This window comes from Meleagris gallopavo, chromosome 1 (genome assembly GCF_000146605.3).
Source record: "Meleagris gallopavo isolate NT-WF06-2002-E0010 breed Aviagen turkey brand Nicholas breeding stock chromosome 1, Turkey_5.1, whole genome shotgun sequence".
Lineage (NCBI taxonomy): Eukaryota > Metazoa > Chordata > Aves > Galliformes > Phasianidae > Meleagris > Meleagris gallopavo.
In genome coordinates, this window is record NC_015011.2 from 43,524,858 (window position 1) to 43,537,702 (window position 12,845).

The 12,845-nt window shown below is 41.2% G+C and overlaps 1 protein-coding gene and 1 long non-coding RNA gene across 7 annotated transcripts in view; one reads left to right on the plus strand and one right to left on the minus strand.

The window, feature by feature from the left end:
- Window positions 1-3,592: 3,592 nt before the first annotated feature.
- The window catches only part of TMCC3 (transmembrane and coiled-coil domain family 3), a 67,668-nt gene continuing 58,415 nt past the window's right edge, over window positions 3,593-12,845 (minus strand). For all 6 annotated transcript variants that reach the window (XM_010709226.3, XM_010709219.3, XM_010709213.3 and 3 more), the window contains 3 exons: window positions 11,480-12,378; window positions 10,375-10,510; window positions 3,593-8,348 (listed from right to left, as the gene is read on the minus strand). In XM_010709226.3, the coding sequence (XP_010707528.1) occupies window positions 8,046-8,348; window positions 10,375-10,510; window positions 11,480-12,363 (1,323 nt within the window). In that variant the 5' untranslated portion in view covers window positions 12,364-12,378 and the 3' untranslated portion in view covers window positions 3,593-8,045. The remainder of the gene's footprint in view (window positions 8,349-10,374; window positions 10,511-11,479; window positions 12,379-12,845) is intronic.
- LOC109366683 overlaps window positions 11,859-12,845 on the plus strand; it is a 5,346-nt gene continuing 4,359 nt past the window's right edge. The window contains exon 1 of the long non-coding RNA XR_002113183.1: window positions 11,859-11,947. This is a non-coding gene — a long non-coding RNA (uncharacterized LOC109366683). The remainder of the gene's footprint in view (window positions 11,948-12,845) is intronic.

The following is a 12,845-nucleotide window of genomic DNA, read 5'->3' on the forward strand; positions in this document are numbered from 1 at the left end:
GGGCGGTAACGCCCCCGCGGCGCTGCGGGACGGGCGGCAGCGGTGTGGCGGGCTTGCGGTCTGCGCTCAGCGGTATCTGCGGCACTGCGACACTGCGACACTGCTGCCCGGTTCTGTGCTGCGAGGCGAATGAACTCCGTACTTCATTTAGCTGTGTCTAAAGAGGGTTACAGCCAGAAGATTCCCGACAACGATAGCTGTTTTCTAGGCAACCAGCTGGTATCAGCAGTGGGAAAGCTTGTGTCAAAGTAGAGATCTCTTACAGGCATTTGCTTGCGGGTACTGCTGGCAGCATGTGAATGGCATTGTCACTACAACAGCAGAGGTATCTATAACTGAGCAGCATGGCATCGGTGTTGGACAGCTGTACCTTGTTTGGTGTAAGCTGCCTGAAAAAATAATACCTTTGGCCTTGCAAAACCAGAAGATGAAATCACTTTTAAATGCCATAGCGCTGTGATAAGAGTCTGTCCTGCTTAAGCAGAGCCCTTTTTACCGTGGAGCTCATTAGGACTAGAATATAATTTTTAGCATGCAGTAGCACAGAGTATATGCTAGCACATAAGACCATAATAAATAGAAACTGTGAGGCAGCTTATGAAACCATTACTCAGTCAGATGTGTTGTACAGGACTGCTGAGCGCGCAGGCATCTCTGGTGTTCTATTAGCATGTACATAGGCTATATCTCACTTATACAGTGCTGATCATCTGCTTCCTTCCCCTCTACAGCTATGACAGAAAGGGATGTTTTCCAGATTAGTGCTAAATTACTAAAATTGTACTCATCAGAGAAAAACTGCAGGTGGAATTTATTGGTCTCCTGGGAGACTTCACATCTGAGCATACTGTACTTGTATGTTACAGGCTTCAGATCTGACTGCATTTCCATTCCCATTCAATTGGCTCAGTTCTAGCCACACTAAGATAGTTTTTCCTAATTTACATACATGTAGTAGATGGATAGGACTTCATGTGAACGATCATGCAAGCGCTCACGACTGCTTCAAATGTAAGCTCCTCCTTTATCAAGCATCGTCTCCAGGCAAGCGTGATGATATAGTGCTTGCCCAGTCCTGGTGGAGGTGAATCCACTTCCATTGGTAGGCCAACCTCCAAGGGCTCAGCGTCACCATCAGGTGCATCAACATCCATTGGCTCTGGTTCGCTGCTGCTCTCCTGAAGCAGAAACTTCTTTGGTGGAGGAGGATCTGTCCTCCTCCACAGAGTCCTGCACTGGGTGGGAAGGGACTTTAAATTGTTCCTTGTGTCAGATAACTGCACAAGTTGGTTAGAGACTGGTGTTCTGTTGTCAGAGTCGCTGCTCTGACAGTGGTTTATTTATAGTGGTTGTATTTATCGGGAGGTGGCTTGTGACCAAGCCATGGCAGTGTGACCCTAAGAATGTCCCATGAGACCCAAAACATGGCTGTGTCGGGCAAGGGGAGACTATGGCCTGAGAGTTGCCCTAGTTGGCACTAAGGGGATTCCACAGCGCTCCATTTTTGATCCAGTTCTCTTTAATGTTTTCATCAATTACTCCAATAAAGATCTGAAAGTTATATTAAATAAATTTGTAGATGATGCTAAATTGTGAGGAGTGTTGACTCCCTTGCGGGCAGAGAGGCTTTGCAAGATCTTGACAAATTGAAGGGTGGCCCCCATCTGCATGAAGAAGAGTAAGTGCTGAATTTTGCACCTGGGATGGGGCAGCTCTGGCTCATCTGGGGTACAGACTGGGGGATGAGGAGCTGGAGTGCAACTCCATGGGAAGGGATCTGTGTACTGTGGCAGCTAGAATTCTGGGTGCATCAGGCCTAGCACTGCCAGCTGTCAAGGGAAGGGTTTGTCCTGTTCTGCTCTGTGCTGTGTGACCTCACCTCAAGCACTGGCTGCAGGTGTGGGCATCATGGTATCAGAAGGGCATAAAACTATTAGAGAACGTCCAAAGGAGGCTACAAAGATGGTGAAGAATCTGAGGGCGAGGGGTATGAGGAGCAGCTGAGGGCTCTGGTTTGCTCAGCCCAGAGCAGAGGAGCTGAGGGGAGGCCTCATGGCGGCTGCAGCTCCTTGCAGGGAGTGGAGGAGCAGTGCTGAGCTCTGCTCTCTGAGCCCAAGGGAATGGCATGGAGCTGTGTCAGGTTATGGTCAGGTTGGGGGTTTGGAAGAGGTTCTTCACCGGCAGGTGATGGGCACTGGCACAAGATCCCCAGGGCAGTAGCCGTGACCCCAAGCTCCTGCATTTCAAGGAGTCTTTGGACAACACTCTCAGACATAGGGTTTGATTTTGGGTGGTCCTACATGGAGTCCAGAGTTGGACTCAGTTGTTCTTGTGGGCCCCTTCCAACTCAGGATATTCTGTGATTCTGTGAAAACACTGGTCAGAGTGTGCTATGCATTCTTTAAAACCTAAGAAACAAGCAGCTCAGAAAGATGATGAGTGAGACGCTGTTTTTATGTCTAGTTTGTTGGTGTGTTAGCAGGGGGTGTTCATCTCATCTCAGAAAAGGGCAGAAGTTATTAGCAGCTGGGGCAGACCCTGCTGTTTGTGAATTGAGTTAGTTTTAATATAGAAGTTGAGTTCCAGGCATCTGTGTGAGACTCGGCATGACAAGACCAGTCTGCAGGTGACCTAGGAGCAACCGAATGGGAGGAATAGGGAGATATAGGAAGTACAGCATGAGCCCAAAGCAAAACGCTGTTACTGCACTGTTCCTTCTCCATTCATGGTGTAAAAATAAAATCACTGCTACTGGCTGCCAGTGCCAGATGACAGAAGCTCTACTTTGTGAAAAGGAAATATAAATGCTTTGCTTCATGTCAGTGACGTTTGCTATTAGGCACATCATATATTAGATTTTGTGGCACGTAACCAAGATTTCCGACAACAGCGAAAAAATTTGGCTTTGGTTTCAAATTCTGTTTTCTGAAAAAGTAATCTAAAGTTAGTCCAGCTGCATGGCACAGTAACATCATGTTTGCAGAACAGGTTCACGCAAGCTCTGAGAATAGCAGGATGATATCTTGATGTAAATACAACTTACATTCCGATGTATTTACATCGGAACTGCAAAAGAGCACAATGCTCAGATTCTTCAGTACTTTAAAGCTTTCTTTCACTTCAATAGCACTGCTGCTGACAAAGAGAAACCAATATGGGTTGGAATGATCAGACAGTAAGTTTAAGAGACAACTTCCATCATCAAATAAATGTAAATATGTTTTATTAAAAAAAAAAGTCAATGGCACCTTAGAGGCAGTCATGACTACACAACAAAATGTACAAAAATTACGTTTTTATACTTGCATCTTTCCACTGTGGTGCACAAAATGTATATGCGATGAGAAACATTGGAGATTGCACATTGAGACAATTAACTCTAGTCAATTAAAACAGTTTCTGCTACAGGTTAAGATTAACAGGCCTAGCTTTCTTGGGGAGTGGTGGGGAAGGAAAGAAAAAAAGGAAAGGAAACTGGCTTTGTGCAGAACTTTCCAACAACAGTGTAATTTCATATGCTACACATAAAGCAAATCAGCTGTACAAGATCATTTGACAGTCCTCATGCAGTCTTTACAAACAGCAGCATTTATTTTTTTTTGGACAATATACAATTCCATTAACTAATATTAGAATTTTCCTAGTCTTTCATTGCTGTAATGTGAAATGGTCTGATTCTTTCTCCTGGATTCTATCCAGCATCAGAGACCATTCAAACTTTATTTGAAAACAAGGCTCTTATCCTACTGCCTTTTAAATAGGAGCAATATAATTAATTAAAGGCCAAATTTTGGCATGACAGTAAAAGAATAAAAAATAAAAACACAAAAAAACCCAGACAATTGACAGATATTTGCTTGATTAAAAAAGAGGAGAGTAAACTTGCCCAATTGCAGTTTCTAGCTGGACTTTCAGAAGTGATTAAATTCTGTTATCCGAATTAAAATGTTTAATTACGTTAATCTGTGTTTACCTTCTGCTGCACCATTGAATCCAGAATTAATATATCCGTATCACAGTAGAGCTGGGCTTGGCTTCCAAAATCCCATACCAGCTAAATGAACCACAAGCTTATGTTTTGTTTTGTTTTCCCAAATTATCTCTTATTCATCAATTTTAATTCCAGAAAGCACTACTTCTGTTTATGTAGTTGACTTTGGATCAAGCATAAGCCTGCACTGATTCCTCCTTGAACAACACCATTCAACTTGAGCTTAAAATATTTGAGTTCTTGTCTGAGTTATTCTGTAGCTAACAATTAGCTCATAACTCTTAACGATCACTAAACTATGTTTATGCTGGATTTGCCTCGCTTTAACTTCCAGTCATTGTATCTTTGCTTCAGCAAGTTGGCTTCACCTATTCTATTTCTAGTCCCCAGATAAACATTTGTGGTTTTGTTCAAAGGAAAACACTGGCTTTTAAAGATCCTTCATATGCAGCAGGTAACAGGTCCATGTGCAGTGGTCCTGCAGCAGAGACACTGCAGAACACAGGTGTTTTGAAATTAAACTATAAGGACAGGAATTAAAAATTAACTGAAGGACAATTCATTTAGAGAACAACATCAGATGGAAGTGAAATAATTGACTACCAGGCAGCATCAGGCAGAAAAGACACTGGCAATTTTTTATAGAGTGGGAGTGTAATGGAGACTCAAGATGAGTAAGTGCAGTAAGTATACTAAGAATGACATTTAATGTGTTGTAGAACAGAAAAGCTCACACTGTCCTGACAGAACACGGTCAGTTGATTGAGAAGTTAAACAAGGTTCTCTCTGCAACACACACCAACGTCAGCACGAGGTAAGAAACAGGTGAAGGCAGGAGGAGAGGCCTCCCTTTCAGGTGGAAACAAGCTTGGCAGAGCTCCTCACACTGCAGCCTGTCTTTTGCCCTTCACATCTTGCTTAATTTCTTGATGTATGTCACACGGCCCAGCAATTTAAATACAGCAGGGAAATAACCCAGAGAAATGCTGTGCCCATTTATCCATTAGGGTTGTTTAATTTGTGTAAGTAACATTACTCAGAGCTTACAGCTTTTTCTGCATCCTCTGTCAGATAGAAGCTAATACGGAAATGCAAGGCCCTTCTGCTTCCAATTTGGCTGCAGACATTTATCAGGATAGCGAGCAGTCTTTCATAGGCCTATTGATTTTATGTTCTACCTTCATTTTGCACAGAGGACATCTTCCAGTGTTGTAACGGGATGACCTTGGAGCAGAAAACCTTTGCATCCTCAGGATGTACCAACTGCCTTTGTTGCAAGACGTGACGACTACCTGATGTTTCATTTTTAACTACATATACCAGCACGGGGAGTTTCATCTGTTGAAACATCTAATCGTGTGCATCAGGCAAAGGAGTTTTTAAGTAAAATTAACTATGCATAGTATCCCTTTCTTCTGCATGTCCATACAACAAAATGCTGGACAGTGGTTTCTTGAGCAGCCCAAGCAGAAGGCAGATTATAATAAGGAAGGCAAAAGAGCACCATCAAGAGTCATGCATTTCTGAGGATGATGTCAAGGATTTTCATGTTTTTGTTGTTGTTGGGTTTTGGTTTGTTTTTGTTTGTTTGTTTTTAAACAAATGGAGATGCTTGTGGTCTGGAGAAACGAGAACAAAAAGTCATAGGGATTATTTGTAATTTAGCAGATGGCTTCAAAAAGCAATGGGCTCTGACTAGAAGCACGTGCATTATCTAAAGAAATGAGAAGTACAAATTAAAAATATACTATATGCCTTTTTAAAAATGAAGATGGGAACGAATTATATTGAAAGAGTAGAAAAGACCAAAGAAGTCTCACGTACATCAAAAGGGCTTAAAAAGAAACCAAGGGAAATCCTCTCCTGTGATGTAAGGGCCAGAAAAGAGCAACATTTTTTTCCCCTCTTTTTAATCTTTTTAGAATTGTAAACAGACTTCCCTGTGAAGATAAGTTTATGAGCTGTATCAGTGGAGGCAATCTCAGTTAATCAGCTGGCTGAGAAAGGAGGCCAAGAGCAGATACTTGGAAGGGGGGCTGCAGGCTTGCTGCTGTGCACAGTGCCAAAACAAGTTAATAGGAGTGGGAAGAAAGGCCTTCCTGCACCAAGCAGCAGCAGGAGCATGTGCAGCAATTAAGGCAAAGAAGGTTTATGCATAACACAGTTGTCATGCTCCTCTTCAGGGAATACAGAGGTAAAAGCAAAGAGGAAAAAAAAAAAAAAGGAAGAATGTATCTATCTAATAATTTTTCCAGCCACAGCAGAGGCCATTGGTACATCTGGGCTTTATGATGCGATGCCACTTGCAGCAGGACTTCTGCTTTCCACTCCACCTTCTTCAGAAGATTGGATAGGGCTGGTTATGAACATGGGTGTGCCTGATCTGATCCGCTACCAGTGCCTGCAGACCAGGTACCATCTTCCTTGAGCTGTTATACATACAAAGAATTTCTTAATGACCTTTATAGTGCTTTTTTTTTTTTTTAATGCCAAGTCATATCATTACTCATGCACTTAATTCTGTCCTTTCTTCAGTCCCCGAAGCCACAAAAAGGTAACTGTATTCACTGATAATCCAGCAGTCATGAAGTGTCAAAGCTCTTCCATTGCCTCCCTGTTCCTGAGAATAATGATTTCTGAATTTCCACACCAACCATTGTGGTGTAGAAATTCTGCACCCACTCACCAAGTAGTTCCCTTTCGACCCCCTTCTGTAAAAGACAGCACAATAAATACCACAACTGAAAAAGAAATCGTAATGACAGTTAATTTAAAAGTAAGTAACACTGAACATCAAATAACTAGTGACATTTTTCCCCCCATTTAATACAGAGCAGAGGAGCATTCTGTTGTTGTTGTTTTTTTTTAATTTTATTTTTTTATTAAAGAACTTGTTCTACACGATGGCTGAGAGCCAAGCAGAGGATTTTGGGGATTTTTTTCCTGCAGGTCCTAAACAAAATAATCTCTAGTAAGAAAACAAACCCAACCCTGTCTCCTAATATGGCACTGTATGATAATACATTATTTTCAGGAATGTCTGTTAAGAGAGTCTGCACAGTGTTTGTCTATTTACAGAAGTTCAACTCCCTGCTCCCCTAAGGATCAGTTCCCTCATGCTTCTTCTGCACTGTTTAATCTGACATAAGGGAAAAAAAAATCCACTGTAGCCAGAGTCCCAGTATATATCTGCTCTGCATTCAGCTAAGAAACCTCAAGAATTCAGTGCTAGCAAAGGCTAATCTAAATGTTGCCTTTCTCAGTGCTTGAGGCAAGTGTGCACTTTTCTCTGCATGGAAACACACCCATGAGTTACACTTGCTCCCTCATTCCTTTATGAAATGGCCTGGAGATCTTATTTAATTCAATTCTTCATCTTTGGAAGCTTTGTGCCACACTCGTGTTTTTCTTGAGCGTGATAAGGGACAACAGAACAACTGCTAATTGTGGTCACTAGTCATCAGCAGTCTAATTTTTGAACAATAAACTCTTTGTGCAAAGAGTCGCTAGCAGAAGCATCACAGGTTTTGCTGGTCCTGAAAACTGGAAACTCCATGTTTCACTACTCATTTAGAAAACAGAATTATTAATACTGTATAGTTTGGCTTATCTTGGTAGCTGGATTCAGAGAGAAAATGATTTATCTAAAAGGGCTGATACACTCTGATGTGCTTCCTTGTGATCACACTCCTTGCACTCCAGTCCAGTGAAAAGAACACCTCACACTTGCAGTGGCTTGGATCCCTCCCAGAGCATCCCACCATCTTCTGTGGTCACAGGCTTGTAGAGTGGACAACTGGCTGGATTAAGGCAGAAGACTGACACAAGATAACGGCTTATCACAGACATGGCCAGTTTGACACAATCTGATTGAACAGTCTACAGACTGCCAACAAGTACACATTTACATATATACACCTTACAGTCCAGGAGTCTTTGTAGGCTTCTTCATTCAGTCTGCACATTTAAACTGACAAAAAAAAAAAACAAACTGTAAACGCACAGCACTTAAAAACAGAGAGGAAGAGAAAAAACAACAGCTAGACCAGCAGCTTCATCTTGGTATAATCATCCTTTCTATGGCACAAATGATATGATCCCAGTTTTTACAAAATATTGCCAGCAGTGTCACTGCGAAGAAAGTGCAGATGATATGAAAACGGCTCTTCATCATAGGAGCAATGAACTTTGCAATAGTAGAAACGCACACTAAGATGACAGTCATGAAGGCCAAGATAACATTTATACATTTCCCCAGGAGCACTTTGGCATTAACCGTTTCAGTTTGCTGTGCTTGCTGTTCCTGCTGATGGAGCTCCAGCTTTGAAACTCGGGTCTGGCACGATTCCAAGGCTTCCTAGAGATAGAAAAACAAGAATCAGGGCAGCTCTATTCCACACACCACTTCTTATTTTAGCAGCAGGATCATCCATCATCTAGATTAGAAAGTGTCATTTATAACAGACAGCTAAAACTTGAATGAAACACTCATTTAAAAGTAAACACACATTTATCTACTTTTATGTATCACTGCTTATTCAGGTATAATTAAGTCTGACAACACTGTCCAAAATATAGCATTTCCATTTTTCATGCTTGAGAAAAATTATCATAGCTCTAGTGTTCACGATAACGCGCCCTGTATTTACTGATGAGACAAAATACTGGGAAAGTTGTTGCCACGGCAACTGACACTGCATTAAAACAGTGTCAAAGTTAGTTTCTTTGCATAGACTATAGAAAACATTACAGTAGTAATGACTTGCTCTGATACTAATTAAATTACTGCACAACATTTGACTTAGGCCACCTCTCTGGTGTACAATACTTTTGTCAAAGCCACCAACTGTACAGGGTTAGGCCTGAGTTCTCAGCATCTTACTGATTCCTCACTCTGTCACAGTGTTAGGGCTCATTCATCCGCACCTCAAGTGAACAACATGCAGTGGAAACATCTGTAGTGATGCCTGTCCAGCATTCTCTCTCATGATATATTCCACTTCACAATTTGTTCTAAAGAAAGTAGACCTTGCTCTTCTGCTTGGGAGTGGACTAAAAATGGTCTTTGAGTCTTTTGAGGCTGCTGAATCAGTCACCCACACACAAATCTTCTCACGTAAACACATCCAGCTGCTTCACTAACTTGCCTAAATGCCACTTTTTGCTTGAGTTGTGACTTGGGCACCATCATATGACACAGTGTAAGGCTTGTTTCATGAGATGGATCAACTTGGTGTAACCTTTTAACACTTCACAGAAGGAATAAAGTATGCTCCAGCATCCCTACTTCCATCCCAGTCTCAAACTCCAGTCATTTTCTTTGGGCTGGAAGGAGTGTTCTCCTGATCTCACAGTAAATTGATTCAATCCAATAATTCCAATATAAAAAAAAAAAAACAAACACACCGTATGCAGAGCTATTAGCTCTTTGACTGGGTCAGTTTTCTCATGGCTTACTGTGAGACCGGTCTGTCACCAGAGTCAGCAGAAAACGTGGCCATTTACAAAAGACAGGTTCCTTTCTCAGTTCTAGGGATTAGTACACAGAAGATTGTTCTCAGTCTTCTCTTATCAACCAGGAAAGAGGCTAATCTTCCTGCTCCTGACCTGCTGCCTGCACTACGCTTAGCGATGTGAGCACAAGGATGTACAGAACAGTTTTTGTTCACCATCTGAGCCTATAAGATGAGAGTCATTGAGCATTCCTCATTCAGTGAATGCAAACCTAAAAGTAAGGCATTCACCACTTCCTCAGACTTCAGATAGAAATATTATGCATTATACCAATGCTTATATCGTATATAAATATTGAAGTATATAATTACATAGTGTTCATGACAAGCTTGAATATGTTAGTGGTTTTTGACTGAAGGCAGACAAGACTATAACATATTGGTTTGAACACACCCTACCACTTTTACTAGGGGGGCCTGCTGTAACCATAGGTTAAAATTCTTACGTTATAATGACAAATCTACAAGTCTATCAGTTCTCATCTCACTTTAAACTCAATTTATTATAAACATTGCCATGTAATACAACTATATATCAGAGAAAGTCTGAGCAAGAGGTTTGTGTTAAGACAGTGTCAATAGACTCAAATCCTTCCTTCTTTGGTGCAAGAAATTAGAACACTGCCCATTCTTCATCCACAAGCCTGCCTATATTGTATCCTCAATTCCAGCAGGTAAAATTCTGGGTCTATCGTAACAAGCAGAGACTGTATCACTAACTGAAAGGTGCTGAAGTTTCACCTTAAAATAGAAAACATTGACTTAAGTCTTTCCTCGCAATTTTATATATAAGGATGTAGAATGATGCAAATGCTTTACTATAGAAGATTTACAGAAAATGTTAGAAGTTTGATAAGCATAAAATAGTACCTGAACATCTCGTGATCGCTCATACGCCTGATATGCCACTTTCTCCTCTATGCTGGCTAGCTCTTGTTTCAAGTTTGCTGTCTCATGTTGATGAAGATCAGTGAGATCATTTAATTGGTCTTCCAATCTTTCATATCTTTTCAGGAAAAAAGGTCTAAATTTAGTGCCTTCTATTCAAGTAATGCTAAATCAAGAAAACAATCACATTTTTAGAAGTAACTTCTCAGTATTATTGATTCATCTAATTGGCATTAGAAAGCCCTAGAGAAATCAGTAGCATTATTGGAAACACTTCACAAGCATTTACTCGACAAACCAAAAGCCTTTTGTGAGTGTTCCTTGCTGGCAGCACATATTAAAGAACAAATACCCGTGTATCATTGGTGAATTATATAACAATAAACCAGTAAAGTATCCAATTCACATTTCATATTTTTCACTGTTCATTAAGACAAGAAAATATGGTTTCTTATGTAAGCTTGAGCCAGCTAACAACTCACCAGCAGTAAAAGGAAAGACACTTTTCCCTGGATCCCCCCTCAACCACAGCTGTAAAGTCCTATAGTTCATGTACAGCCCGTTCTGGCTCATCTCTACATGGTAAATCAACTAAACTAGCAGTAAGGTAAACCTTTTTTGTCAGTTTGTGATCTGGTTTAGCACACAAACAGGCAAATACTTCCGTTGGCACAAATGCCACGTAGGTACAGCAGGTGCAAAGCCTCTGCAGAACACGTCTCACTTCCCACAGTGACAAAGGAGTTAATTACAAGTAACAAATGCACAAGGAGGTTGTGCTTCAGCACTTAAAATTACACCACACCTGTGTAAACTGTGCCCTTGTGTCCACTAGATAGCATTGTGCCTGAGAAGTGTTTGCACAAGGTACTCAGCACTAAAGATGTCACAGCTGTGAGCCAGCTGTCAGTTTCAGTAAGGCAGTTATTAGGAGGTGTGGAACATTTTAGTACTAGATATCAGTTGGAATTATTTTTTCCTTTTACATCTAAAAAGTATCACACACACACAAGCACACACTTGACATTTTTCAAATAATTTCTATGTCCATAAAACTCATTTTGAGAGAACAATTAAAAGAAAATACCTATATCTTTCCTCCTGTAACATTTGGGAAATAAAGCCATAGTCTCTCTTAAACTGTGTTTTTAAATTCTCTATGTCATCAGCTAATTGGGACTGCGTTTCCTTGATTTCCCTTAGTTCCTCCAAAATCATAGAAAGCTTTCCTTGGCTGTCCAGGGCACCAGCTGTTGCAGGACCAAATGAATTATTTCCATTACTGTCTGCCGAGCCAGAGGTCCCACTTGAGCATTCATCATCGCTAACGTATTTTGGTTTGGCAACAATGGTGGCACTGCCCCCATAGGTTCTAGAGCTTGTTTCTGGCCGAAATTCCTCCAGGGTGTTTTTGAGATGAGCGATGTTGTCAGCACTACCAAATTTGTTTCGGATCAGATTTGCAAACTCTCTTGACTTGCTGAAAACAAAGACAGGCGGTGTCAAGGATACACCTGGCACACTCGATTTGTTGCTCTCTGTTCCATGCCCAGAGGTACGAGGCTTTCCATGCTGAATATCTTTCAAATTATCTTTGGAAGTATCCTTAGTACTTTTAGAAGATCCATTTTGTTCAATATCCTTGAGCTTTTTGTGGTATTGCTCTAACTTCTTCTGTAGCTGGGCAATGGAGTGGGCAGATTTCTGGTTCTTTTTCTCAAAGACTTGTTTAATGCGTCCAGCCTGTTGCTTGTCTGCACTGTTTACCAGTTTCAAGTACTCAGCCACATTTCCATCTCGAGCAGTTTGTTCAACTTTGATTTGTTCTGTAACCTTGAGGATTTTCTGTTTCAAGATATCTGCACTGAGTTTAACTTTGTGAAACTCTAGGACTCCATCTGGTACATCAAAGTTCAGATTGGTGTCAGAGCCTCCACGGCGAATGTTAAGTGGCAAACTGAGAGTATTCATGTCATGTCTTTCCACCTGAGGAGAGAGAAAAGAGACAAACAGAATGTGAATTTTATCTTTGAAATCCCACTTTCCATTTCTGCATGTAATTATAACAAGTAGAGAATGCAAGGCAGCTTACTGTAGCAAGTTTCATTGAAATTAGAAGCATTTTTCTCAGTTTACCTAGTGTATAATCAATGGATATACCAATGGTATATGTATATTCAGGAGCTTGGCTGATGTAACTGTTATATTGGAGTAAGGAAAGAAAGACATTCACCCTATCCTGGGCTCGTGAAACAGACTCCAGCAAGAGCGGATCTCCAGAGAGATCCTTCCCCACTGGTAGTCAGCTCTTAAATGGGTCGCCTTCACCTGTGCTCCCGTGGCTGACTCATTGCTCGCCTCAGGTGATTAATCAGAGTTTCAGGCCATGATTCAGCAGCCCCATACACCTAGACTGAAAAGCAGAACAAGGAACTGCCTCATCTCCATGAAAA